The sequence below is a fragment of the Nycticebus coucang genome, chromosome X (genome assembly GCF_027406575.1).
Source record: "Nycticebus coucang isolate mNycCou1 chromosome X, mNycCou1.pri, whole genome shotgun sequence".
Lineage (NCBI taxonomy): Eukaryota > Metazoa > Chordata > Mammalia > Primates > Lorisidae > Nycticebus > Nycticebus coucang.
The window spans coordinates 104,936,453-104,963,081 of NC_069804.1; the positions used below are offsets into that span (position 1 = coordinate 104,936,453).

At 36.0% G+C, this 26,629-nt stretch overlaps 1 protein-coding gene across 3 annotated transcripts in view; it reads left to right on the plus strand.

The window, feature by feature from the left end:
• The window catches only part of DIAPH2 (diaphanous related formin 2), a 1,060,116-nt gene that overhangs the window by 97,031 nt on the left and 936,456 nt on the right, over positions 1-26,629 (plus strand). For 2 of the 3 annotated variants that reach the window (XM_053581174.1, XM_053581177.1), the window contains 2 exons: positions 7,267-7,371; positions 13,051-13,071. In XM_053581174.1, the coding sequence (XP_053437149.1) occupies positions 7,267-7,371; positions 13,051-13,071 (126 nt within the window). The remainder of the gene's footprint in view (positions 1-7,266; positions 7,372-13,050; positions 13,072-26,629) is intronic. The other variant, XM_053581176.1, reaches the window with a different exon arrangement.

The following is a 26,629-nucleotide window of genomic DNA, read 5'->3' on the forward strand; positions in this document are numbered from 1 at the left end:
TACTTCTCATAAAACAAATTAAAAACAGTGTAACAGATAAGAAAATAGAAAACCAGGTTAGAATATGAGGGGGAAGTTTAGAAAATTATGTTGTTATTTGTTTACAAATTTACTTATAGTACTGGGGAGGAAAGGGAGAAAAAGAGAATGAAAATGAACATGAATGAATGAGAATCCTCCTGGTGAATAGGCAGCTAGTTCAAATTTTGACCTTCTCTTAAGAGAAGAGTGACACTGTTCTTACATGGCTCCTCAGTAATAACTTTGAGAATACACTGATAAAGAAATGAAGGAATTTGTCTATAATGGGAAATTGTATTATGGCATTACATAGAAGGAGAAAAGCATGGTTTAGTGTTTATAAATGTGGCTTTAAAAATATTTTAAGTGGCGAATTAATTAGACATCAAACAGCATTTTTTAAAACCACAAATTAATACATTTTTCTCCTGTATTGTAGGCACATCAAATAAATGTTAAACATGCTAAAAGCTCAGTTTTGTTTTGAGTACTGTAAGAAATCAGTAAGTTTAGAAGTAGTTTCATATTTAGTGACATTATTTAGAGTTAATATTGAATTATGGGTATTGCTATATTTATTTTTATTATTGTATTATAAAGCTGTAGTTAGTGATTTGGAAGTATTAATTGCTTAATGAATAGTACTTTTTGTATTTCTGTGAGAATAAATGAGTCATTATGGTCTCTTCTGTTTATGTGAATGATACCCATTCCTCATCAACCTAGGTAGCAAATTACAGGTATAAAAGTGTTGGTGAGTGTAAAGTAAGTTAGAAGATTTCAAGAAAAGGTCCTAAATATCAGTTGTTCAGTAAATATTTACTGGATGTTTACTACATTTCAAGAACTGTGCTCTTTGCTTAGAGTAGAAACATAAATAACTTCCTGCCCTCAGTTAGCTTATAGATTAGAGGATATTGATTTACCATATAGTTTCAATGTAAGTGCTGCATAAGGAATTAGTATGGAAAAGCAGCATGAGGGTAGTAATTTCCAAATGAGGTGTTTTAGGGGATATCTTCCTGAAAAAGTAATGGGTGAGCATAATCTTGAAGTATAATAGCTAGCCACATATGGATTTGACAAGGGATGTGGGGAGATGGTTAACAGAGGAAAAGGGTGGTAATAATGATGACAATATTTCAGGCAAAGAGAACAGTTTCATGAACAAAGAAATGAAGTGTGGACCACCGTTGTATATGTTGCAAAACTATAAACAGCCTAGCATTACGGAAACATAAGAGCTAAGATGAAAAGTTTAAAAAATGAGGCTGGGGAGATTATAACAACTCTTAATAGGTAGCATTTTTTTGAAGGGTAGTTAATATACACCAGGCTTGACATGCATGACAACACTCAATCTTGACAACATTCCTCTGAGGCATACAATCTTACATTGCCCTTAACGTACTGCCTACCTCCCTACAAAATAAATCTTCTTTGATGGCATGATCTCAGCTGTGTATGCCATTAAAAATTGAATGGGGGTGATGAAAATGTGTCAAACGGTCTGTAAAACCAGTGTATGGTGCCCCATGATCGCATTAATGTACACAGCTATGATTTAATAATAAAAAAAAATCGAGTGGGGGTACCTAGTAAAGTAGAAATGTCACTGCAAGGAGAGCATATTACCTACCGACTGACAAAGGTTGGCCCTACCATAATCTTAGGCCTGGCTTTGAAGTACACAAATATAGACACTCAGTCTTGTCAGTGTTCCAGAGTTGATTCTACTTGTGGGTGCAGATACCTAACTATGTTTATGGGAGACTGAAATTTAACCAGAATGTTTTGTGGTAGAAACATAGCGCAGCATACGTGAGCAGAACTTAAGGGATTTTGAAGAAAATTAAGACTGTATGAGTTAGAAGAATGATGTGCTTGGCCAATAAGATGATAAAATCAGAGGATGAATTAACAAAAGTATAGTATTTCAAGATGAAGGTGGCAGTAGTCCTTTCCTTTCTTGGATTTGTCAAACCACAGAGTATTTGAGAGAGAGAGATATGGATATTAAGCCATGTTACATGAAGATAAGTTAAAGCTAGTTAGGTAATATTTTAGCCTAAAGGAAAGTATACTGCCTTCAAATAACATTTGGATGGCTCTGGAATTAGTTTCTTTCTGTACAGTCTGACTGTATTCCTTCTTAGTTCAACTCTTGTGACTAATCACTTAAATTACCCCAGTGGTTCAAATTAATGAACATAAGAAAATCCTCTCCGGCTAGTTAAGATAGAATATATTATTAAGGGATATTAGGTAGCTCTTGATTCAGGGAAGTTGCAGAAACAGGCTTCAGATGACATTATATGAATAACTTCGAGAACCACACAACTGAAATATGTAGAGTACAATTAGAGTTGTTGTTACCCCAGAATCACTTGGTCAAACTGTCTTAATGAAAAGGTGCAAATGGTATATAAAACCAGTGTACGGTGCCCCATTATTGCATTAATGTACACAGCTATGATTTAATAATAAATGAAAAAAAGAAAGAAAAGGTGCAGCTACTGCCATCAATTCCGTAACTACATCATTTCTGTTGCCCCTCAGGCCAGCAAAATGGATGTCCTATCTGTGGCCTACTTCCTCACATAGTTCACTTCTGAATCTGTACCTCCTATAAATGCATTTTATTGGTGAAGACTAAGCCACACCCCTGTAGTCTAGTTGTCAGGGAGACTGACAAATGTAGTTTTTATAGATTCTACCTTTATGAGGTAGAGCCACCAATGTGAAGATATATGAAAAAGTAGAGAACATGTTCAGGTGGTACTGGACATCCCAGAATGACAGATGACTATTGGAATCTGCTAGCTGGTTTCCTTGCTTTTAGTCAGATTTTTCTCATCCTTTGAGGTCTAAATCCTGGTGAAGAGTTATCTGACTTTTCCATCTGTCCTCTGTATTTTCAAAGAATCATATACATGCTTCTATTATAATTATTTGGTCCTACTAGACCACAAATTATTCAAATCATTCATATATATGGCATTTACTAATATCAGGCATTGTTTTAAGTGCTTCATAAATAATAACACTTGAGTATTAAAGTAGTCTATCAAATTTGCACTCCCCTAGCCAGCCTTACATGTTTATGGTATATAGTATGTGTCTAGTAAATAAATGATTAAAAATTTTAAAAGTTAAGAAGGAAAAATAAAGAATGGGTCCTTCTACCTTAATGTATGATTAGTATTTTTTTTTTTTTTTTTGTAAAGACAGAGTCTCACTTTATGGCCCTCGGTAGAGTGCCGTGGCCTCACACAGCTCACAGCAACCTCCAACTCCTGGGCTTAAGGCGATTCTCTTGCTTCAGCCTCCCGAGTAGCTGGGACTAGAGGCACCCACCACAACGCCTGGCTATTTTTTGGTTGCAGTTTGGCCGGGGCCGGGTTTGAACCCGCCACCCTCGGTATATGGGGCCGGCGCCTTACCGACTGAGCCATAGGCGCCGCCCGTATGATTAGTATTTTATTGTACATATTTCATGTCTAGTCTTCTGTCAGTTAAAATAGATGTAGAACATAGATGAGCATCTGTGGACTACATTAAAAGTGCTTAAACTTAAGGCATGAAACAATAAAAATCCTCCAAGAAAGCATAGGAAAAACACTGGAAGATATTGGCCTGGGGAAAGACTTCATGAAGAAGACTGCCATGGCAATTGCAACAACAACAAAAATAAACAAATGGGACTTCATTAAACTGAAAAGCTTCTGTACAGCTAAGGACACAATAACCAAAGCAAAGAGACAACCCACACAATGGGAAAGGATATTTGCATATTTTCAATCAGACAAAAGCTTGATAACTAGGATCTATAGAGAACTCAAATTAATCCACATGAAAAAAGCCAACAATCCCTTATATCAATGGGCAAGAGACATGAATAGAACTTTCTCTAAAGACGACAGACGAATGGCTAACAAACACATGAAAAAATGTTCATCATCTCTATATATTAGAGAAATGCAAATCAAAACAACCCTGAGATATCATCTAACCCCAGTGAGAATGGCCCACATCACAAAATCTCAAAACTGCAGATGCTGGCGTGGATGTGGAGAGAAGGGAACACTTTTACACTGCTGGTGGGACTGCAAACTAGTACAACCTTTCTGGAAGGAAGTATGGAGAACCCTCAAAGCACTCAAGCTAGACCTCCCATTCGATCCTGCAATCCCATTACTGGGCATCTACCCAGAAGGAAAGAAATCCTTTTATCATAAGGACACTTGTACTAGACTGTTTATTGCAGCTCAATTTACAATCGCCAAAATGTGGAAACAGCCTAAATGCCCACCAACCCAGGAATGGATTAACAAGCTGTGGTATATGTATACCATGGAATACTATTCAGCCATTAAAAAAAATGGAGACTTTACATCCTTCGTATTAACCTGGATGGACGTGGAAGACATTATTCTTAGTAAAGCATCACAAGAATGGAGAAGCATGAATCCTATGTACTCAATTTTGATATGAGGACAATTAATGACAATTATGGTTATGGGGGGGGGAACAGAAAGAGGGAAGGAGGGAGGTGGGTGGGGCCTTGGTGTGTGTTACACTTTATGGGGGCAAGACATTATTGCAAGAGGGACTTTACCTAACAATTGCAATCAGTGTAACTGGCTTATTGTACCCTCAATGAATCCCCAACAATAAAAAAAAAAAAAGTGCTATTCAGCCTAGTTTCTGTGATTCTTCATTGATTCAGCAGTGCTAGTGCCTATGAGAGAGGGAGGAAAAAGGTATCTTTTGCCTTCTAATAAGTTATTAACAAGTAAGATATTCAAATGAGAAATATGGATTAAGATAGAAAAGGTGAGAGTAGAGATAGTGATGGAAGAGATTAGGGAGAGAGTTTATGTATAAACACAAAATACACAGATGTTGATTATGGATGAATCATTATAGGAGTCACTGCAGTGGTTGCACATAAAGATCATGAGATTTTTGCTGTCGATAAAGTTGGTTTCTAATAGATAGATGCAGTTTGACTACTTTTCACAGATATCTTCCTACCACATTCTCACATAAGTCTTTACAATTTCTCCCTCCTTCCATTCCTTCTTCGCTCTCCCCTTACCTCCCTCCCTCAGTTCCTTCCTTTCTTCCTTTCATTTTGGAGACCAACTCACTCTGTCACCCTGGCTAGAGTACAGTGGTGTCATCATAGCTCATTGCAATCTCAAACTCTTGGGCTCAAGTGATCCTCTTGCCTCAGCCTCCTGAGTAGCTGTAACTACAGGCACATGCCAAGTTTTTCTCTTTTTTGTAGAGATGGGGCCTTGCTCTTGCTCAGGCTGAACTCGAACTTCTGAGCTGAAGTGATCTTCCCCCTTCAGCCTCCCAGAGTGCTAGGATTACAGTTGTTGACCCCACCCCAGCCTAAAACAACTTTAATGTTGTTTTTGGCCCATGACTTTATTTGATTAAAAAAACTCAATGGTCAGAATTATTGAAAGAGTAAAGTGATAAAAATACTTTTTTTCTTTCTTTAAAAGTTGAGGTACTAGTCATATACCATAACATTTCCCTGTTTCAAATGTACAATTCATTGTTCAAAATGTGAAACTATCACAACAAACTTTGAACATTTGTATCACCACAAAAATACCTCTCTATGTACCCATATTCAGTCTTATCCAGTCCTCCCTACTTCCCTCCCTGGTCCTGGCAACTACTAATCTATTTTCTTCTCTATATATTTGCCTATTCTGGACATTTAATATAAATGGAATCATATAATATGCAGTCTTTTTGTGATGGTCTTCTTTTACTTAGCATAATGTGATTTCAAGATTCCTCCTTGCTATTGTACTTCATTTTATGGCTGAATAATATCCCATTGTATGGATATATGGCATTTTGTTTATCCATTCATCAGTTGATGGACATTTGGATTGCTTTCACTCCTTAGCTATTATGAATAATGAATAAAGCTTCTGTGAAAATTCATGTACAAGTTTTTGTATGGACAAATGTTTTCAATTCTCTTGGGCATATGTACATTTAAGCTAGGTCATGTAGTCAATAATTCTGTATTTATCTTTTTGGGGAAACTGCCAGACTATTTTCCAGAGTGGCTACATGATTTCACATTCATACCAGCAATGTGTGAAGGTTCTGATTTCTCCACATCCTTGCCAACATTTATTAATTAACATTATTGTTATTTTATTTTTATCCTAGCCATCCTTGTAGCCATGATTTGCATCTCAGAGGTTAATGATACTGAATCTCTTCATGTGCTTATTAGCCATTTGTATATCTTCTTAAGTGAAATGTCTATTCAAATCCTTTGCCCATTGGTAATTGGGTCATTTGTCTTTTTATTGTCGAATTGTAAGAATTCTTTGCATATCTAGGTAAGACCAACATCCAAAGATATCCTATTTGGATTAGGATATCCTAAATATTGGATTAGGATATCCTAATCCAATATTTATTTAGGATTTATAAATATTGTACTCATTCTGTAGATTGACTTTTTACTAGCTGTTGCATTTTGAAGCAATTCATTTCCAACTTGATTTTGTGACATGAGTTTCAAAATGAAGAAAAACAATTAATGTAATGAAACTATCAAATGCATGTGTATCACACAAATAAAGGTCAATTTCTAACCAAATTAATGGAACCTCAAAACAATGTGTTCTTCCAAATGAGTTTTTCCCCCTAAAATGAGTGATTCTTGTTACCCCAATACAGCTAACTATGTTTGTGCTTTTTTTTTTTTTTCTTTTTCAAATCCAGTAACTTCTTGTGAATTTTTCTTCAGTGACATACTATAGATGTACAATCCCTGTTAATTTGAAAATTCCATTTGCTTTGCTGGATAGTAGTGATCCTAAGGTAGCACATTTCAAATAGTAGAGTCTGTGTGTGTGTTCATTTTTACTATCAAAGTAAATAAAGAGCTTTGCTAGGCCTGCATATTTATTCTATAAAATGCCAGTTTATTCTGTGGAATAGTTTTTAAAATATTTTTTTCCTTCTGTTTATTAGTTGCCTAGGTAGAGGTATGAACTATGAATACACAATAGACTTTACCAAGATCATGGTATCTAGAGTGAGAAATAATAGTGAAGTACTCAAAAAAGGATTATTGTGATTAGTCAAAACATAACTTAGTATTTTAAGACATAGAAATTATTAATATTTATTTTCACGTTTGAAACTCTTAAGCAGAAATTTATCAGTGCTCACAGTAAATGTTCTTTCTTACAGGAGGACATGAACCTTAATGAAGAAAAAAAAGCTCCTTTACGAAACAAAGATTTTACCACCAAGCGTGAGATGGTTGTCCAGTATATTTCTGCCACTGCCAAATCTGTAAGTGGGGAGATTTTTCCTGGTACCAACAGAATGAACAATGAACTTAGCATTATCTGCATAAAAATACACAAACCTCAGATCTTCAGCCTCAGTGTACTCCTATAGACTATTCATATTATGATTTACATATGTATTTTCACAAACTTAGTATATATTTTAAAACTGTTCCTCCTTAGAAATTAGACACTTTCATTATTACAAATAAGATAGCCTAAGAATAAGAAGTTCTGAGATAATCTAGTGGGTTTGGAGGCAGAGATTTTGTACACTTAGGAAAAATTGACAGCATTTTGTAGATAATCTACTTAAAATGCAGTTTGTTAGATGAAAATTTTGTATTTTGAGGGAGAAGATACAAATATAGCATAGTCACAGCATTAATTAAGTTTATATTAAAGCTTCATGTCTGGTGTCTGCTTGCATGAAATTTTTGGCAATATTTTTTATTATGTAATTTTGTTTGTTCATTATTTTATGTGATGCAAACTACATAAGCTGCTTCACAATTGCTATTGTACAGCTTCAATTAATATAAAGGAGTCACAACAAAGTGACTATAATCAATAAGTTAGCAATACTTTAAAATAACTAAAAGAGTGGAATTGGAGTGTTCCCAACACAAAGAAATGATAAATGTTTGAGGCGATGGAAACCACAGTTACTCTGATTCAATTAATACACATTGTATGTTTATATCAAAACATCACATGTACCCTATAAATATATACAACTATTATGTACCCATAATAATTAAAAATAAAATGTTTTTAAAATTACAAAGGAGGGCATTTAATAGGAGTTTTAATCAAATCTGTTTGTAAATCATATTTTTGAAATGGTGGAATTCATCTTTTACATTTCTGTAAGGAAAAAGCTTTTTATATCTAGAATTCATAAAATCTTAATATGTGTGTATATCTTATTTGTGCATGTATGTGCATACATATGATTTTATGTGTATATATGTATGTATATATGTTATATATGCATATGTATGTACACACGTACATTTAAAACATTCATATAATTTATATAGTTGACTAGTGAATAAAACAGATCTTCATTGAAAAAATATATTCTAAAGTTAGTTGGCTATCCTATTAATGCTATTTCAGGACAGTAATTCCACTGCAATTACTAATGCATTTTGCCCTAAATTCCACAATTGTATTGATTCTATATTGTACTTTAAGCAAGCTAAATCTGAATGCTGAACTATTTAAACATAATACATTGCAGCTCTGCCAGAGCAGAGCAACAGCATGTTTTTTAATTTGCTTCTGGTATCCAAGGGCAGAAATATGTTTGAAGTGATAAGTGGAATTTGCCATGAGCGTCGTTTTCAATAGAATTAGGTGATGCATAGGGTTTTACTTTGAAATTCTGATGAATCTCTTCTTATTTTTGCACTCAAGTTATTGTTCACAGTAAAATGCTTTAGGAAATGCAGGGTGTACATTTAGTGTTATTTTTCAAATACCTAAAGGCTATATACTAGTAAATACGTATATATAACTGTATCTGAGTGCAAAGCACAGATGATAGTATATGAATAATCATCTGGTGGTTTTAATGATAAGATTTTGTTTGTGTCTTTGGCTCTGTTGCTGTTGTTGTTCATGTAAATGAGACTGAATATAATGAAGATTATATGAAGCTCTTCATCCTTGACCTTTTGATTATTACTTAATCTCTGTGCAGAACTTGTTTTCATTTATTCTCATATTATTTCCTCTTCAAGTGACCATAGAAATGTACTTTTTATATTCATTTTTTATATTAAAATGCAAAAGTGTGGGTAAATATTAGATGAGTTTACCATGAATTTCTTTATTCAAAATATGGAACTTGAATGTTTTTTAAACACATGAAAATTCTATGTTTAAGTTTGTAGCTTCAAAATCAGTACTACTACATAGTTTATGGTCATTATTGATTTAATTCAGCATACATATGAGCACCTGACATATGCACAGTGCTTTCATAAGAATTCCGAGATTATACTTTCTTTTGCCAATATTCATGGACCAAATATGATGGAAGAAAGCCTGTTGACAAGCATGTTTTGAAGCTTTCTCACATTTATTATTACTGTGTTTTCCATCATTAAAACTACAAAAATTGTATATGCAATATCCTGTTCAAGCTGAGAGGATGGCATTCAGGAATAAACAGTACTCCAATCTGTTAACCTCTTCATAATCACAACAATAAAAATTGCACCAGTTATAACCGAATGTATGGCTATTTACCTCTGTATAACCAAGGTTTTCATTGTGCTGTCTTTCATTAGTCTTGAAATAATGCTTTGCATGTCTTGTGCTTTTTCGTGCTTTTTTATTATATTGATAAACTGATTTAAAATGTTTCCTTATTTAAAGTACATATGAGTATAACTACCACTTTGTGAAAATGCTTTACAGGCAATCAAAACTTTCATCTTGAAGTAGAAACAGCGTTAAGTGCTAGAGTCCCTGGCGTAAAAAATGTTTTATAGTCATGTGTAAAACATGTGAGAATTATAGTACATAAGAAATATAGTACATAATGTACATAAGTTGTACATTTTCCCCTTTACCACTTGCATTAGTTATTTTGTATGGGATCTAAAACCAAACAAGCAAAACATGACCTCAGTAAGAAATGTCCATCATGTTCCTGGGTTCCTGGGTAAGTATGTTAAAGTAGGATGAAGCTATACATAGAGATAGGGGGTGAAAACTTGTTTTTAAAGCAAAGAAGAATCTTTCTTTGTTTAATTAGCTTTGCTGAAATTGGCTTGGAATATGAATAAGTATAAAGGAAATCACAAGATAGTGATGAAAACTATTCCTTAGTTTTTTCTCCTTGAATTCTCACAATAGTGAATATTAAAGCGAATATTAGGTTGGATAACTCTGTCATGATGCATGAACTTTAAGTAGAGGAGTAGAGAAGAATCTCCTGTCTGCATTTTGTCCTCCATGAGTTGGACTTCTTTGTTCATTGTAGGAAGTATAGTTATGGACTTGACCTAGGGTAATTGGTACATGTAAATAATTTGGCCACAAATAACCTGGAAGAATGTATATGTCCAAAACACCAGAATATGTTTTCAGACATGAAAAACATAGCTTTGTTAATATTGTAAAAGTTGTCCTACTGGTTCAAAATCCTGAAACAGCCACACTATATCAGTGATTTAGAGAGGATTTTTGCATGCAATCAACGGCATATGTAGACACTTCTGAAGAAAATTTATTCGCCAGAGTCCTAATGTTAGTTTGCCAAATGCCGATGTCTTTATTAGAAGACAATAGTTTATTTCTAATTTGAATCATGTTCTTTGATGTTGATATTTAAAAAGTAGGTAAAATTATATTTTTGCAGACATGTGAGCCACCAAAAGGCAGCATTGATTTTTGAATAGAAATCTTAATAGGAAATAATTTATAATAGTGATACCAACTACATCTACAAATTTGTTAGACTGACCTACATAACAAGTAGTTGAAAGTTGCGGTATATTTATATGTATATGTGTATGCATGTATTAAGGTTTTACTTTTGCCATTATCAGATCCTTTCTCAGGTGTTTCCAGGTATTATCTTGATATGATGAAACAATGGAACCCAGACATGACTAACATAGTTTCTCTTAGCGTCCCTTGTCTAATCTATGTTATCTATTGATGTGTAGGCATTAGCTAAATGGAGTCATTTTGCAATCCAAATAAATTATAAGGGGGCCAGATTCTGGTTTTTCACTGAGTATAGACCTGCCTTAATTGTTAAGATAAGCTTCACTCTGTTTTTACTCTCGTGTCTCTGCTTAATAAACAAGGGACAAATAGGACCTGTGTCTTTTTGATAGGAGGAAATTATTTAAGTCAATAGCATATCTTTTAACTCAGAGGACTATTAATGACACCAAAGAGACTTTTATATAACTAAATAATCACTGTCTATAAATAGTCTATTGAATGAATATTTTAAGAAAGCTGCTTCTCTGTTTCGAGATACATGGATTTCTCTGAAATAATTTACTTGGAAACTGTCATTATCTTTTTTTATCTTATGAAAGCCTCTTCAACTTAGAATTCTTACTGAAATTTCAATGAAATTTAATTTTTATTTTTAAAGCACTAGCTGAAAAATAGACCTTATTTTGGTCTGTTGCTCTGCTATCACATTAATGGTTTTAGATTATGGATTAGCTTTTTTGGGACAGTGTTTGATATTCAAGTTTGAGAATGTGGTTTGATTTATTACATTTGTATGTGGCATAAAATTATGTCTAGGACTATAAATTTACTTCTTGCTTTGTTAAATGAAATTCTTTCTTTCAGAAATTCTTTTATCTCTTACCCATTAGGAAAGCTCAATTGAAGCTGAAATTTTTGAGCTGTTTCCTCCTTATGAATGTGTGCATGTCTAGATAGAAAATGCTTCTTTGTCTTCACACTATATAGAAAACTCTGATCTTATAATAGAAATGCTAGGATGTCCTAGAAAAGTACAATAATAAGCAATCTATCTTTTTTGTATTTTCTAAGCATAATATAAAACAATAATATAGACCTTAAATTCATAACAGTGAAAATATTCTAGTTTTCAACCTAAAGTTCACTCTGAACTTAATGCATGACTTTAAATGTGACATTTATATTCTAAAATACCTTACTTCAATATTAATCATAACCCTTCCTTAAGAAGAAAAGAAAACAAAAGGCAATATTTTGAGGAAAAAATAAATTTTCTTTTTTTTTTTAGAAGTCCAAAATTTAATTATATGTGTAAAAGTTCTGCTTAAATATTGTACTTAATCACAGATCAGATAAGGTCTACCAGTCAGCCACATATTTCTTTGTCCTAATCAATGGAAGGACTAATCAAATCATTTTAATTTGGCCCCAGTATAATGATAGATACAAATACACAGATGGTACTGAGATGATGTGGATATATAGTTAGTTATAAGGTAGTTATTCAATTGATTCAGATTATACAGTCATTCCTTAGTATCTTTGGAGGATTGATTCCAGGACTCCCCACAAATACCGACATACACAGGTGATCAAGCCTCATGGTATTTGCCTGTAACCTATGCACATCCTCACATATACATGAAATCATGTCTAGATTACTCATAATACCTAATACAATGTAAATACTATGTAAATTATCATTGCTGTAAAATATTGTTTAGGCAATAATGACAAGGGGGAAAGTCTGTACATGTTCACTACAGATGCAAATAGTTTTCCAAATATTGTTGACCCACGGCTGATTGAATCCACAGATGTGGAAGGAAAAAATAAATTTTCTGTTGATACTTTTTTCAGGAGCTGTGCAATGATAACACATCTGATGCTTGATTACACTTAACCTTTAGATTGCACTATATGAAAAGCCTATTACAGTACATTTTAAAAGATCCTCAAATAGTAATTATAATTTATTTGGGAATCCTTATTCTGTAGACTTTACACATTTTTGAAACATAGTGGAAATCAGTATTGATATATTTGTTTTAGCCTCTCTAGATCCAAGGTATGAAAAATGCTAACAGGATTAGTTAGCTGTTTACTAATGTCCTAAACACTTTTGTGAAAAGGTTATGATTACTAATGTTGTTGCTGTTTGTTTTTGTTTTTTTTCACACCATAACTACTCTTCATCGGCCACTGCATGCAGATAGTTGGAAGTAAAGTTACGGTGAGTACAAAAAGATGTGTTTTACCCTTAGATGTAAATTTGTGCTTTTGTGAATTGTGATTTCTTCCTTGTAGTATTTTATATGTTTGGTTCTTCTTTTGGCGTGTACTTTACCAAAGCAGTGAGGTGAATATTAAGATCAAATGTTTAGAATTTAGCTTTGTCAAGTATTGTTCCTATGGTTTGGGGAGATGTTTTAGAACTAGAATGTGCTTGCATATTTTGCCTTTTGTTTGTTTTTGAAATCTTACCTGTGTCACTCTTTATGATTCTGATGAAAATGTGTGTTGTACCTCAATTTCTCAGGATGATAGAAAGAGATTCCTAAAATGTTGACTTAAGCTAACAGGAATTCTTATAAAAATATGTCACTTTGATTTTAGTATCACCAAGCACGTAAGTGTAGTGAAGAAAACCCTTTCTGTGCAGTCAGGAGGCCTTGGTGCTTGCTTTCTTTGGTGCTACTAATTGGCTCTATGACTTTGAGGGAGTCATGAAATTTCTCTGGGGTTCAGATATTAAATAGATAAACTAAAACAGTTGGTTTAAGTCATCTTTTCAGGTTCTTTCCATTGCTGCCGTTTAAAGGTTTTATATCCAAGGCACTGTATTTCGGTGCTATAATTACGTGATATGTTATTATATAACATGCCAAAAGTGGCATGTATTATGACTGTGAACTATTTGTAATTACCTTGCCTTCATGACTAAGCATTCTTTATTTAGAGAACAGAGAAGGAAACATTATCTTTAATATCACTGAGTACAGAGGTTAAATCATAGCTGTGTACATTAGTGCAATCAAGGGGTACAATGTGCTGGTTTCATATACAATCTGAAATATTCTCATCAAACTGTTCAACGTAGCCTTCATGGCATTTTCTTAGTTATCGTATGTAGACATTTGTATTCTGCATTTAGTAGGTTTTGCCTGTACCCATTCTAAGATGCACCATACGTGTGGCCCCACCCATTACCCTCCCTCCACCCTAACTTCCCCCCTCCCTTCCCCTCCCTTGGCCCTTTCCCCATATTCTTGTGCTATAGTTGGGTTATAGCTTTCATATGAAAGCTATAAATTAGCTTCATAGTAGGACTGAGTACATTGGGTACTTTTTTTTCCATTCTTGAGATACTTTGCTAAGAAGAATATGTTCCAGCTCCATCTATGTAAGCATGAAAGAGGTAAAGTCTCCATCTTTCTTTAAGGCTGCATAATATTCCATGGTATACATGTACCATAATTTGCTAGTCCATTCGTGGGTCAACGGGCACTTGGGCTTCTTCCATGACTTGGCAATTATGAATTGGACTGCAATGAACATTCTGGTACAGATGTCTTTGTTATATTGTGATTTTTGGTCTTCTGGGTATAAACCTAGTAGAGGAATTATAGGATCGAATGGCAGGTCTATTTTTAGGTCTCTAAGTATTCTCCAAACATCCTTCCAGAAGGAACGTATTAGTGTGCGTTCCCACCAGCAGTGTAGAAGTGTTCCCTTTTCTCCACATCCACGCCAACATCTCTGGTTTTGGGATTTTGTTATGTGGGCTAGTCTTACTGGAGTTAGGTGATGTCTCAAAGTAGTTTTGATTTGCATTTCTCTGATGATGAAGGATGATGAGCTATTTTTCATGTGTCTGTAGATCGTGCGTCTGTCTTCTTTAGAGAAGATTTTCTTCAAGTCCTTTGCCCACCCTGAGATTGGTTCACTTGTTTTCTTGCTAATACGTTTGAGTTCTCTGTGGATTCTGGTTATTAAACCTTTATCGGAGGTATAACCTGCAAGTATTTTCTCCCATTCTGAGGGCTGTCTGCTTGCTTTACTTACTATGTTCTTGGCTGTGCAGAAGCTTTTTAGTTTGATCAGGTCCCAGTAATGTATTTTTGATACTGCTTCAATTGCCTGGGGAGTCCTTCTCATAAAATATTCACCCAGGCCGATTCCTTCAAGAGTTTTCCCTGCACTTTCTTCAAGCATTTTTATAGTTTCATGTCTTAAGTTTAAATCTTTTATCCATTGAGAGTCTGTCTTAGTTAATGGTGAAAGGTGTGGGTCCAGTTTCAGTCTTTTACAGATTGCCAGCCAGTTCACCCAGCACCATTTGTTAAATAGGGAATCTTTTCCCCACTGAATGTTTTTAATTGGCTTGTCAAAGATCAAATAACAGCAAGTAGCTGGATTCATCTCTTGGTTCTCTATTCTGTTCCAGACATCTACTTCTCTGTGTGCCAGTACCATGCTGTTTTGATCACTATCAATTTATAGTGCAGTGTCAGGTCTGGTAGCATGATTCCTCCTGCTTCTTTTTTTTATTTCTGAGTAATGTTTTGGCTATTCGAGGTTTTTTCTGATTCCATATAAAACAAAGTATTATTTTTTCAAGATCTTTAAAATATGACAATGGAGTTTTAATAGGAATTGCATTAAAATTATATATTGCTTTGGGTAGTATAGACATTTTTACGATGTTGATTCTTCCCAGCCATGAGCATGGTATGTTTTTTCCATTTGTTAACGTTTTCAGCTATTTCTTTTCTTAAAGTTTCATAGTTCTCTTTATAGAGATCTTTCATGTCCTTTGTTAAATAAACTCCTAAATATTTCATCTTCTTTGGCACTACTGTGAAAGAATAGAGTCCTTGACTGTTTTTTTGGCTTGGCTATTTTTGGTATATAGAAAGGCTACAGATTTATGGGTGTTGATTTTGTAGCCTGAGACATTGCTGTATTCCTTGATCAATTCTAAAAGTTTTGTAGTAGAATCCCTGGTGTTTTCCAGATATACAATCATATCATCTGCAAAGAGTGAAAGTTTGATCTCTTCTGACCCTATGTGGATACCCTTGATCGCCTTTTCTTCCCTAATTGCAATGGCTAAAACTTCCATTACAATGTTAAAGAGCAGTGGAGACAATGGGCAACCTTGCCTGGTTCCTGATCTAAGTGGAAATGATTTCAGTTTAACTCCATTCAATAAGATATTGGCTGTGGGTTTGCTGTAGATGGCCTCTATAAGTTTAAGAAATTTCCCTTCTATACCGATTTTCTGAAGTGTTCTAATCATGAAGGGATGCTGGATATTATCAAAAGCTTTTTCTACATCAATTGAGAGAATCACGTGGTCATTATTTTTTAGTTTGTATATGTGCTGAATTACATTTATAGATTTATGTATATTGAACCAGCCTTGAGAGCCTGGGATAAATCCCACTTGGTCATGGTGTATAATTTTTTTGATGTGTTGCTGGATTGTGTTTGTTAGGATCTTATTGAGTATTTTTGCATCAATATACATTAGTGATATAGGTCTGTAATTTTCTTTTCTTGTTCAGTCTTTCCCTGGTTTAGGGATCAAGGTGATGTTTGCTTCGTAGAATGTGTTGTGTAGTATTCCTTCTTTTTCTATATTTTGGAAGAGCTTTAGTAGTATAGGTACTAGTTCTTCTTTAAAGGTTTGGTAGAAGTCTGACGTAAAGCCATCTGGTCCTAGGCTTTTCTTTTTAGGGAGATTTTGTATAGTTGATGCTATTTCAGAACTTGGTATAGGCCTGTTCAACATTTCCACTTCGTTCTGGCTAAGTCTTGGTAGGTGGCGTACTTGCAAGTATTGTTCAATTTCTTTCAGATTTTCATATTTCTAAGAGTACAGTTTCTTGTAATATTCGTTAAGGATTTTTTGAATTTCTGAGGGGTCTGTTGTTATTTCATCTTTACCATTTCTGATTGATGAAATTAGAGATTTTACTCTTTTTTTCCTGGTTAGGTTGGCCAAAGGTTTATCTATTTTATTGACCTTTTCAAAAAACCAACTTTTGGATTTATTGATCTGTTGTATAATTCTTTTTTTTTCAATTTCATTTACTTCTGCTCTGATTTTGGTTATTTCTTTTCTTTTGCTGGGTTTGGGGTTGGAATGTTCTTCCTTCTCCAGGTGCTTGAGATGTCCCATTAAGTTATTACCTTCCTCTCTTTCTGTTTACTTGAGGAAGGTTTGCAGTGCTATAAATTTCTCTCTTAGGACTGCCTTTGCAGTATCCCAGAGGTTCTGATAATTCGTGTCTTCATTGTTGTTTTGTTACGAAAATTTGGTGATTTCCTTTTTAATCCCATCTATAACCTATCTATCCTTCAGCATAAGGTTATTTAGCTTCCATATTCTTATATGGTTATGCAGATTCCTGTTGTTATTGAGTTTTATTCCATTTTTTCCAACTTTTATTCCATTATGGTCTGAGAAGGTGCAAGTAATAATTACTATTTTTTTAAATTTGCTGAGGTTAGATTTGTGGCCCAGGATGTGGTCGATTTTGGAGTATGTTCTGTGGGCTGATGAGAAGAATGTATATACAATTTTGTTGGGATGAAATGTTCTGTAGGTGTCTGTTAAGTCCAGATGTTGAATGGTTAAGTTTAAATCTAAAATTTCTTTGCTTAGCTTCTTTTTGGAGAATCTATCCAGAACTGCTAAAGGGGTGTTAAAATCTGCAGCTACTATGGAACTGGAGGAAATCAAATTGCTCATGTCTGTTAGAGTTTCTCTTATAAATTGAGGTGCGTTCTGGTTAGGTGCATAAATATTAATAACTGAAATCTCATCATTGAGTATTACCTTTAACAAATATGAAGTGTCCATTCTTATATTTCCTTATTTGGGTTGGTTTAAAGCATATTGCATCTGCGAATAGGACTGCAACACCTGCTTTTTTCTGCTTTCCATTTGCATGGCGTATAGATGACCATCCATTCACCTTGAGTCTATATTTGTCTTTTAATGTAAGATGCGATTCTTGCATGCAACAGATATCTGGCTTGAGTTTTTGTATCCAGTCAGCCAACCTGTGTTCTTTAGAGGATAATTTAAACCATTCACATTAATTGAGAATATTGATAAGCCTTTCGAGAGTCCCGTGAACGTTTTTAATCCTTTTGCGACTGTGGAAGTTGGAATTTGATCAAAATTTTCTTGGTGGGTTTACTTTTGTGGTGGAGGATTACGCTGGTCTTTATGGACAGTAGGTCTGAGAATATCCTGGAGAGCTGGTTTAGTTGTGGCAAATTTCTTCAACATGTGAATGTCATTAAAGTATTTAATTTCTCCATCATAAATGAAACTCAGTTTAGCTGGGTACAGGATCCTGGGTTGAAAGTTATTATTTTTTTTAGGAGATTAAAAGTCGATGACCATCCTCTTCTAGCTTGAAAGGTTTCAGCAGAGAGATCTGCAGTTATTCTAATATTCTTCTCCTTGTAGGTTATGGTTTTATTTCGTCTGGCTTCTTTCACAATTTTCTCCTTCATATTAACTTTAGTGAAATTGATTATGATGTGTCTGGGGGATGTCTTATTTGGGTTGAGTCGTGCTGGAGTTCTGAAACTGTCTGCTATCTGAAATTCAGAATCTCTTGGCATGTCTGGAAAGTTCTCTTTCATAATCTCATGGAGAAGAGACTCTGTGCCTTGTGAAGCCACTTTTTCACTTTGGGGGATCCCCATAAGACAAATATTGATTTTCTTTGAACTATCCCAGAGCTCTCTGAGAGAGTGATCTGTTTTTACCCTCCATTTCTCTTCCTCTCTGAGAGTTTACGAGCGTTCGAAAGCTTTGTCTTCAGTGTCAGAAATGCTTTTTTTCTGCTTGCTCCATTCTGTTACTGAGGGATTCTACTGTATTTCTCAGATCTTTGCGGGCTGCAACTTCTTGTCTCAGTGTGTCAGAATCTTTGGTTATTTGGTCTTTGAATTCGTTGAATTCTTTCTTTGTTTTTTTTTTTTTTTCATTTCAAGATACTTTATTCTTAAAACAGGTCACAACACTAGCTTTTAGTCCATTCTGCCACTGTACAATCTACAAATGCTTGCTGAGCAGGGGAGGGGCACTGAATTTGTTGAATTCTTGATACATCTTTTGAGTTACTCCTTGCAATTCTAATTCGATGTTATTTGCTATCCAGATTCTGAATTCGATTTCTGACATCTCAGCTATTTGTTTGTGCATGGGATCTTGTGCTGTGTCTGCCCCATTGTTCCTTGGGAGAGTTGATGTACTCTGATTATTCACATTGCCAGAGTTTTTCCTTTGATTCCGCCTTATGATTGTTTTTCACCATTGCCTCTGGCTGTGCTGCTCAGAGTTGGGGTGGTGTCTCTCTGAGATTCGACCCCAGGGGGGATCACTCTATTGTTGCTGGATCTTTGTAGGGAGTGACCCTGTGTAGCTCTTCTGGGGTAGCCCCAGACAGGGAATTCTGGTTGTGGGAGCAGCTCTGGAGTGTGACACCCCTGGATCCAGCAACAGGGCGGGGGGTGGTGCACACGGTTCTGGTAGTGCCTGGCGTCCAGTGACTTTGGCACAGAGGGCCCAAGGCTCCAGCAGTGTCTGGCCAGGAGAAGGGCTCCACACAGAGGCAGGGAGGGCTCCAGAAGGCACGTGGCTACCAGAGTCCCTGGCTAGAGGAGCGGGTGGTGTGAAGGCAGAGAGGGTACAGGAGGGAAGGTGCAGGGTTGTGCGGCTTTTAGAGTTCCTGGTCAGGGTGTGGGGAGGCCCGGTGGGCGGGGTAGCAGGGCCCGGTGCAGCTGTTACCGGGTCAGTGAGTGTGCCGATTGCAGGTCTTGGTGCAGCTCTTCCAGAGGTCAGGGAGGGTGCCGATCATGGGTCGCGGGGCAGTTCTTTTGGAGGTCCGGGAGAATCCCGGTGCAGCTCTTCTGGAGGTCCAGGAGGGTGCCGATCGCGGGTCACGGAGCAGATCTTCCACTATTTTTTGTTGCAATTGTTGTTGTTTTAGCTGGTTGGGGCTGGGTTTGAACTTGCCAGCCCGGGTGTATTTCCTCATACTTTTTGCTAAAAGGATTGTATTAGTTTGCAATCCGACCAGCAGTATAAAAGTGTTGCCTTTTCTTGGCACCAGTGTTTCTCTTTTTCTTTCTTTGTTTTTTTTTTTTTTTTTTTTGAGACAGACACCCTAGGTCCATAGTCTCACTATGTCACCCTCAGTAGGGTTCTGTGACATCACAGCTCACAGCAACCTCAAACTCTTGGGCTTAAGTGATTCTCTTTCCTTGGCCTCTCTAGTAGTTGATACTGCCAGTGCCCGCCACAATGTCAGCTTTTTTTGTTGTTGTTGTTGTTATACTTGTCATTGTTGTTTGGCAGGCCCAGGCTAGGTTAGAACCCACAACCCATGGTGTGTGTGGCTGGCACCCTAGCTGCTGAGCTACAGGTGCTGACCCTGCACCAGTGTTTTTCAATCTTTTTTTTTTTATCTCATGGCACACTTGAGCATATAGTTAAAATTCTGCAGCACACTTAAATTATGTTGATCAAAAAAGACCAAAAAATAGAATATACTCATTGTGTTTGGATTGTCTTTTTTTTTTAATTAAATCATAGCTGGGTACAATGATATATTCATGGGGCATCAATCACTAGCTTCAGAGACTGTTTACCAAGTTTCAAATATACCCTTGTAAGATGCACAGCTGGTGTAATCCCAACAATCCCCTTCCCTCTTCCCACCTCCCCCTCCCTCCCCTCCTTTTCCTCACTCCCCCTATTCTTAGGTTGTAACTGGGTTATAGCTTTCATGTGAAAACCCTAAATTAGTTTCATAGTAGGGCTGAGTACATTGGGTACTTTTTCTTCCATTCTTCAGATACTTTACTAAGAAGAATATGTTCCAGCTCCATCCATGTAAACATGAAAGAGGTAAAGTCTCCATCTTTCTTGAAGGCTGCATAATATTCCATGGTGTACAGATATCACAATTTATTAATCCATTCGTGGATTGATGGGCACTTGGGCTTCTTCCATGACTTAGCAATTATGAATGAATTGGGCTGCAATAAACATTCTGGTACAAATATCTTTGTTATGATGTGATTTTTGGTCTTCTGGGTATATGCCCAGTAGAGGGATTACAGGATTGAATGGCAGATCTATTTTTAGATCTCTAAGTGTTCTCCATATCTCTTTCCAAAAGGAATGTGTTAATTTGCATTCCCACCAGCAGTGCAAAAGTGTTCCCTTTTCTCCACATTCGCGCCAACATCTCTGGTCTTGGGATTTTGTGATATAGGTTAGTCTCACTGGAGTTAGATGATATCTCAAAGTAGTTTTGATTTGCATTTCTCTGATGATTGAAGATGATGAGCATTTTTTCATATGTCTGAAGGCCGCACGCCTGTCTTCTTCAGAGAAGTTTCTCTTCAAATGCCTTGCCCAGCCTGCGATGGGATCCCTTGTTCTATTCTTGCTAATGCGTTTGATTTCTCTGTGAATTCTGGTTATTAAACCTTTGTCAGAGACATACACTGCAAATATCTTCTCCCATTCTGAGGGCTGTTTGCTTGCTTTACTTACTGTGTTCTTGGCTGTGCAGAAGCTTTTTAGTTTGATCAAGTCCCAATAGTGTATTTTTGAAGCTGCTTCAATTGCCTGGGGGGTCCTCCTCATAAAATACTCTCCCAGACCAATTTTTTCAAGGGTTTTCCCTGCACTCTCCTCTAGTATCTTTATAGTTTCATGTCTTATGTTTAAATATTTGATCCAGTGAGAGTCTATCTTAGTTAATGGTGAAAGATGTGGGTCCAGTTTCAGTCAGTCTTCTACTGGTTGCCAGCCAGTTCACCCAGCACCATTTGTTAAACAGGGAATCTTTTCCCCACTGAATGTTTTTAATTGGATTGTCAAAGATTAAATAACAGTAAGTAGCTGGGTTCATCTCTTGGTTCTCTATTCTGTACAGACATCTACTTCTCTGTTTTTGTGCCAATACCATGCTGTTTTGTTTATTTTTTTATTTTTTATTTTTTTTATATTTATTTATTTTTTTTTATTAAATCATAACTGTATACAATGATATGATTATGGGGCATCATACACTCACTTCATAAACCATTTGACACATTTTTATCACAGTGGTTAACATAGCCTTTCTGGCGTTATCTCAGTTACTGTGCCAAAACATTTACATTCTACATTTACCAAGTTTCGCAAATACCCCTGTAATATGCACCACAGGTGTGATCCCACCGATTCCCCTCCCTCCACCCACCTCCCCCTTTCCCACTTCCCCCTATTGTTAAGTTGTAGCTGGGTTATAGCTTTCGTGTGAGAGTCCCAAATTAGTTTCATAGTAGGGCTGTGTACATTGGGTATTTTTTCTTCCATTCTTGGGATACTTTACTAAGAAGAATATGTTCCAGCTCCATCCATGTAAACATGAAAGAGGTAAAGTCTCCATCTTTCTTTAAGGCTGCATAGTATTCCATGGTATACATATACCACAATTTATTAATCCATTCGTGGATCGATGGGCACTTGGGCTTTTTCCATGACTTAGCTATTATGAATTGGGCTGCAATAAACATTCTGGTACAAATATCTTTGTTATGTTGTGATTTTTGGTCTTCTGGGTATATGCCCAGCAGAGGAATTACAGGATTGAATGGCAGATCTATTTTTAGATCTCTGAGTGTTCTCCATATATCTTTCCAAAAGGAATGTATTAATTTGCATTCCCACCAGCAGTGCAGAAGTGTTCCCTTTTCTCCGCATCCACGCCAACATCTCTGGTCTTGAGATTTTGTGATATAGGCTAGTCTCATTGGAGTTAGATGATATCTCAAAGTAGTTTTGATTTGCATTTCTCTGATGATTAAAGATGATGAGCATTTTTTGATATGTCTGAAGGCCGTGCGCCTGTCTTCTTCAGAGAAGTTTCTCTTCAAATCCCTTGCCCAGCCTGCGATGGGATCCCTTGTTTTTTTCTTGCTGATGCGTTTGAGTTCTCTGTGGATTCTGGTTATTAAACCTTTGTCAGAGATATACCCTGCAAATATCTTCTCCCATTCTGAGGGCTATCTGCTTGCTCTGCTTACTGTGTTCTTAGCTGTGCAGAAGCTTTTTAGTTTGATCAAGTCCCAGTAGTGTATTTTTGAAGCTGCTTCAATTGCCCAGGGGGTTCTCCTCATGAAATACTCACCCAGACCAATTTCTTCAAGGGTTTTCCCTGCATTCTCCTCTAGTATTTTTATAGTTTCATGTCTTAAGTTTAAATCTTTAATCCAATGAGAGTCTATCTTAGTTAACAGTGAAAGGTGTGGGTCCAATTTCAGTCTTCTGCAGGTTGCCAGCCAGTTCACCCAGCACCATTTGTTAAATAGTGAATCTTTTCCCCACTGAATGTTTTTAATTGGCTTGTCAAAAATCAAATAGCGGTAAGTAGCTGGATTCATCTCTTGGTTCTCTATTCTGTTCCAGATATCTACTTCTCTGTTTTTGTGCCAATACCATGCTGTTTTGATCACTATTGATTTGTAGTAAAGTCTGAGGTCTGGTAGTGTGATTCCTCCTGTTTTGTTTTTATTTCTGAGTAATGTCTTGGCTATTCGAGGTTTTTTCTGATTCCATATAAAACGAAGTAATGTTTTTTCAAGATCTTTAAAATATGACAGTGGAGCTTTAATAGGGAGTGCGTTCAAATTATATATTGCTTTGGGTAGTATGGACATTTTGATAATGTTGATTCTTCCTAGCCATGAGCATGGTATGTTTTTCCATTTGTTAACATTTTCAGCTATTTCTATTCTTAGAGTTTCATAGTTCTCTTTATAGAGATCTTTCACGTCTTTTGTTAGGTAAATTCCCAAATATTTCATCTTCTTTGGCACTACTGTGAATGGGATAGAGTCCTTAACTGCTTTTTCAATTTGACTGTTGTTGGTGTATATAAAGGCTACCGATTTATGAATGTTGATTTTGTAACCTGAGACGCTGCTGTATTCCTTGATCACTTCTAGGAGTTTTGTAGTAGAGTCCCTAGTGTTTTCCAGATACACAATCATATCATCTGCGAAGAGCGAGAGTTTGATCTCTTCTGACCCTATATGGATACCCTTGATCGCCTTTTCTTCCCTAATTGCGGTGGCTAAAACTTCCATTACAATGTTGAAAAGCAATGGAGACAATGGGCAGCCTTGTCTGGTTCCTGATCTGAGTGGAAATGATTCCAATTTAACTCCATTCAATATGATATTGGCTGTGGGTTTGCTGTAGATAGCCTCTATCAGTTTAAGAAAAGTCCCTTCTAGACCAATTTTCTTGAGTGTTCTGATCATGAAGGGATGCTGGATATTATCAAAAGCTTTTTCTGCATCAATTGAGAGAATCATATGGTCTTTGTTTTTTAATTTGTTTATGTGCTGAATTACATTTATAGATTTACGTATATTGAACCAGCCTTGAGACCCTGGGATAAAACTAACTTGGTCATGATGTATAATTTGTTTGATGTGTTGCTGGATTCTGTTTGTTAGGATCTTGTTGAATATTTTTGCATCTATATTCATTAGTGATATTGGTCTATAATTTTCTTTTCTTGTTGGGTCTTTTCCTGGTTTGGGGATCAGGGTGATGTTTGCTTCATAGAACGTGTTGGGTAGTCTTCCTTCTTTTTCTACATTTTGGAACAGGTTGAGTAATATAGGTACTAATTCCACTTTAAAGGTTTGGTAGAATTCTGACGTGAAACCATCTGGTCCCGGGCTTTTCTTTTTAGGGAGGTTTTGTATAGTTGATGCTATTTCTGAACTTGATATGGGTCTGTTCAACATTTCCACTTGATTCTGGTTAAGTCTTGGAAGGTGGCGTGCTTCCAAGTATCGGTCTATTTCCTTCAGATTTTCATATTTCTGAGAATAAAGTTTCTTATAATATTCATTAAGGATTTTTTGGATTTCTGATGAGTCTGTGGTTATTTCGTCTTTGTTGTTTCTGATTGATGATATTAGAGATTTTACTCTTTGTTTCCTGATTAGGTTGGCCAGAGGTTTATCTATTTTATTGACCTTTTCAAAAAACCAGCTTTTTGATTTATTGATCCGTTGTATTATTCATTTGTTTTCAATTTCATTTAATTCTGCTCTAATTTTGGTTATTTCTTTTCTTCTACTGGGGTTGGGGTTGGAATGTTCTTCCTTTTCCAGTTGCGTGAGATGTCCCATTAAGTTGTTAACTTCCTCTCTTTCCGTTCTCTTGAGGAAGGCTTGCAGTGCTATAAATTTCCCTCTTAGAACTGCCTTTGCAGTGTCCCAGAGGTTCTGATAGTTTGTATCTTCATTGTCGTTTTGTTCCAAAAAATTGGTGATTTCTTTCTTAATCTCATCTCTAACCCAGCTATCATTCAGCATAAGGTTATTTAACTTCCATGTTTTTGTATGGGTATGCAGATTCCTGTTGTTACTCAATTCAAGTTTTATTCCATGATGGTCCGAGAAGATGCATGGAATAATTTCTATTCCTTTAAATTTACTGAGGTTAGACTTGTGACCTAAATTGTGATCAATTTTGGAGTAAGTCCCGTGGGCTGATGAGAAGTATGTGTATTCAGTTTTGTTGGGATGAAATGTTCTGTAGATGTCTGCTAAATCTAAATATTGGATGGTTAGTTTTAAATCTCAGATTTCTTTGCTCAGCTTCTTTCTGGAGGATCGATCCAACACTGCCAAGGGAGTGTTGAAATCTCCAACGATTATGGAGCTGGAGGAAATCAAGTTACTCATGTCTGTTAGAGTTTCTCTTATAAATTGAGGTACATTCTGGTTGGGTGCATAGATATTAATAATTGAGATCTCGTCATATTGAGTATTACCCTTAACAAATATGAAGTGACCATTCTTGTCCTTCCTTACTTTTGATGGTTTAAAGCCTACTGTATCTGCAAATAAAATTGCAACACCTGCTTTTTTCTGATTACCATTTGCCTGAAATATGGATGACCATCCTTTCACCCTGAGTCTGTATTTGTCTTTTAAGTTGAGATGTGACTCTTGTATGCAACAAATATCTGGCTTGAGTTTTTGTATCCAGTCAGCTAACCTATGCCTCTTTAGAGGACAGTTTAAGCCATTCACATTGATGGTGAGTATTGATAAGTCTGGTGGAATTTTGGGTATCGAGTTTTTCAAAGGTCCAGTGGACATTTTTAATCCTTTCGCCAGTGTGGAAGTTGGAGTTTGATCCGAAGTTTCTGAGTGAGTTTACTTTTGTGGTATAGGATTGGGTTGGTCATTGTGGAGGATAGGTCTGAGAACATCCTAAAGAGCTGGTTTACTTATGGCAAATTTTTTCAACATATGAATGTCATTGAAGTATTTAATTTCTCCATCATAGATGAAACTCAGTTTAGCTGGATACAAGATCCTGGGTTGAAAGTTTTTTTGCTTTAGGAGATTAAAAGTTGATGACCAGCCTCTTCTTGCTTGAAAAGTTTCAGCAGAGAGATCTGCAGTTATTCTAATATTCTTACCTTTGTACGTTATAGTTTTCTTTCGCCGGGCTGCTTTGAGAATCTTCTCTTTCATGTTAACTTTAGTGAAGCTAATTATGATATGTCTGGGAGATGGCTTATTGGGGTTGAATCGTGCTGGGGTTCTGAAGCTGTCTGCTATCTGAATTTCAGATTCTCTAGGCATGTCTGGAAAATTTTCTTTCATAATTTCATGTAGAAGGGCCTCTGTGCCCTTGGCAGCCACTTCATCGTTCTCCGAAATTCCTA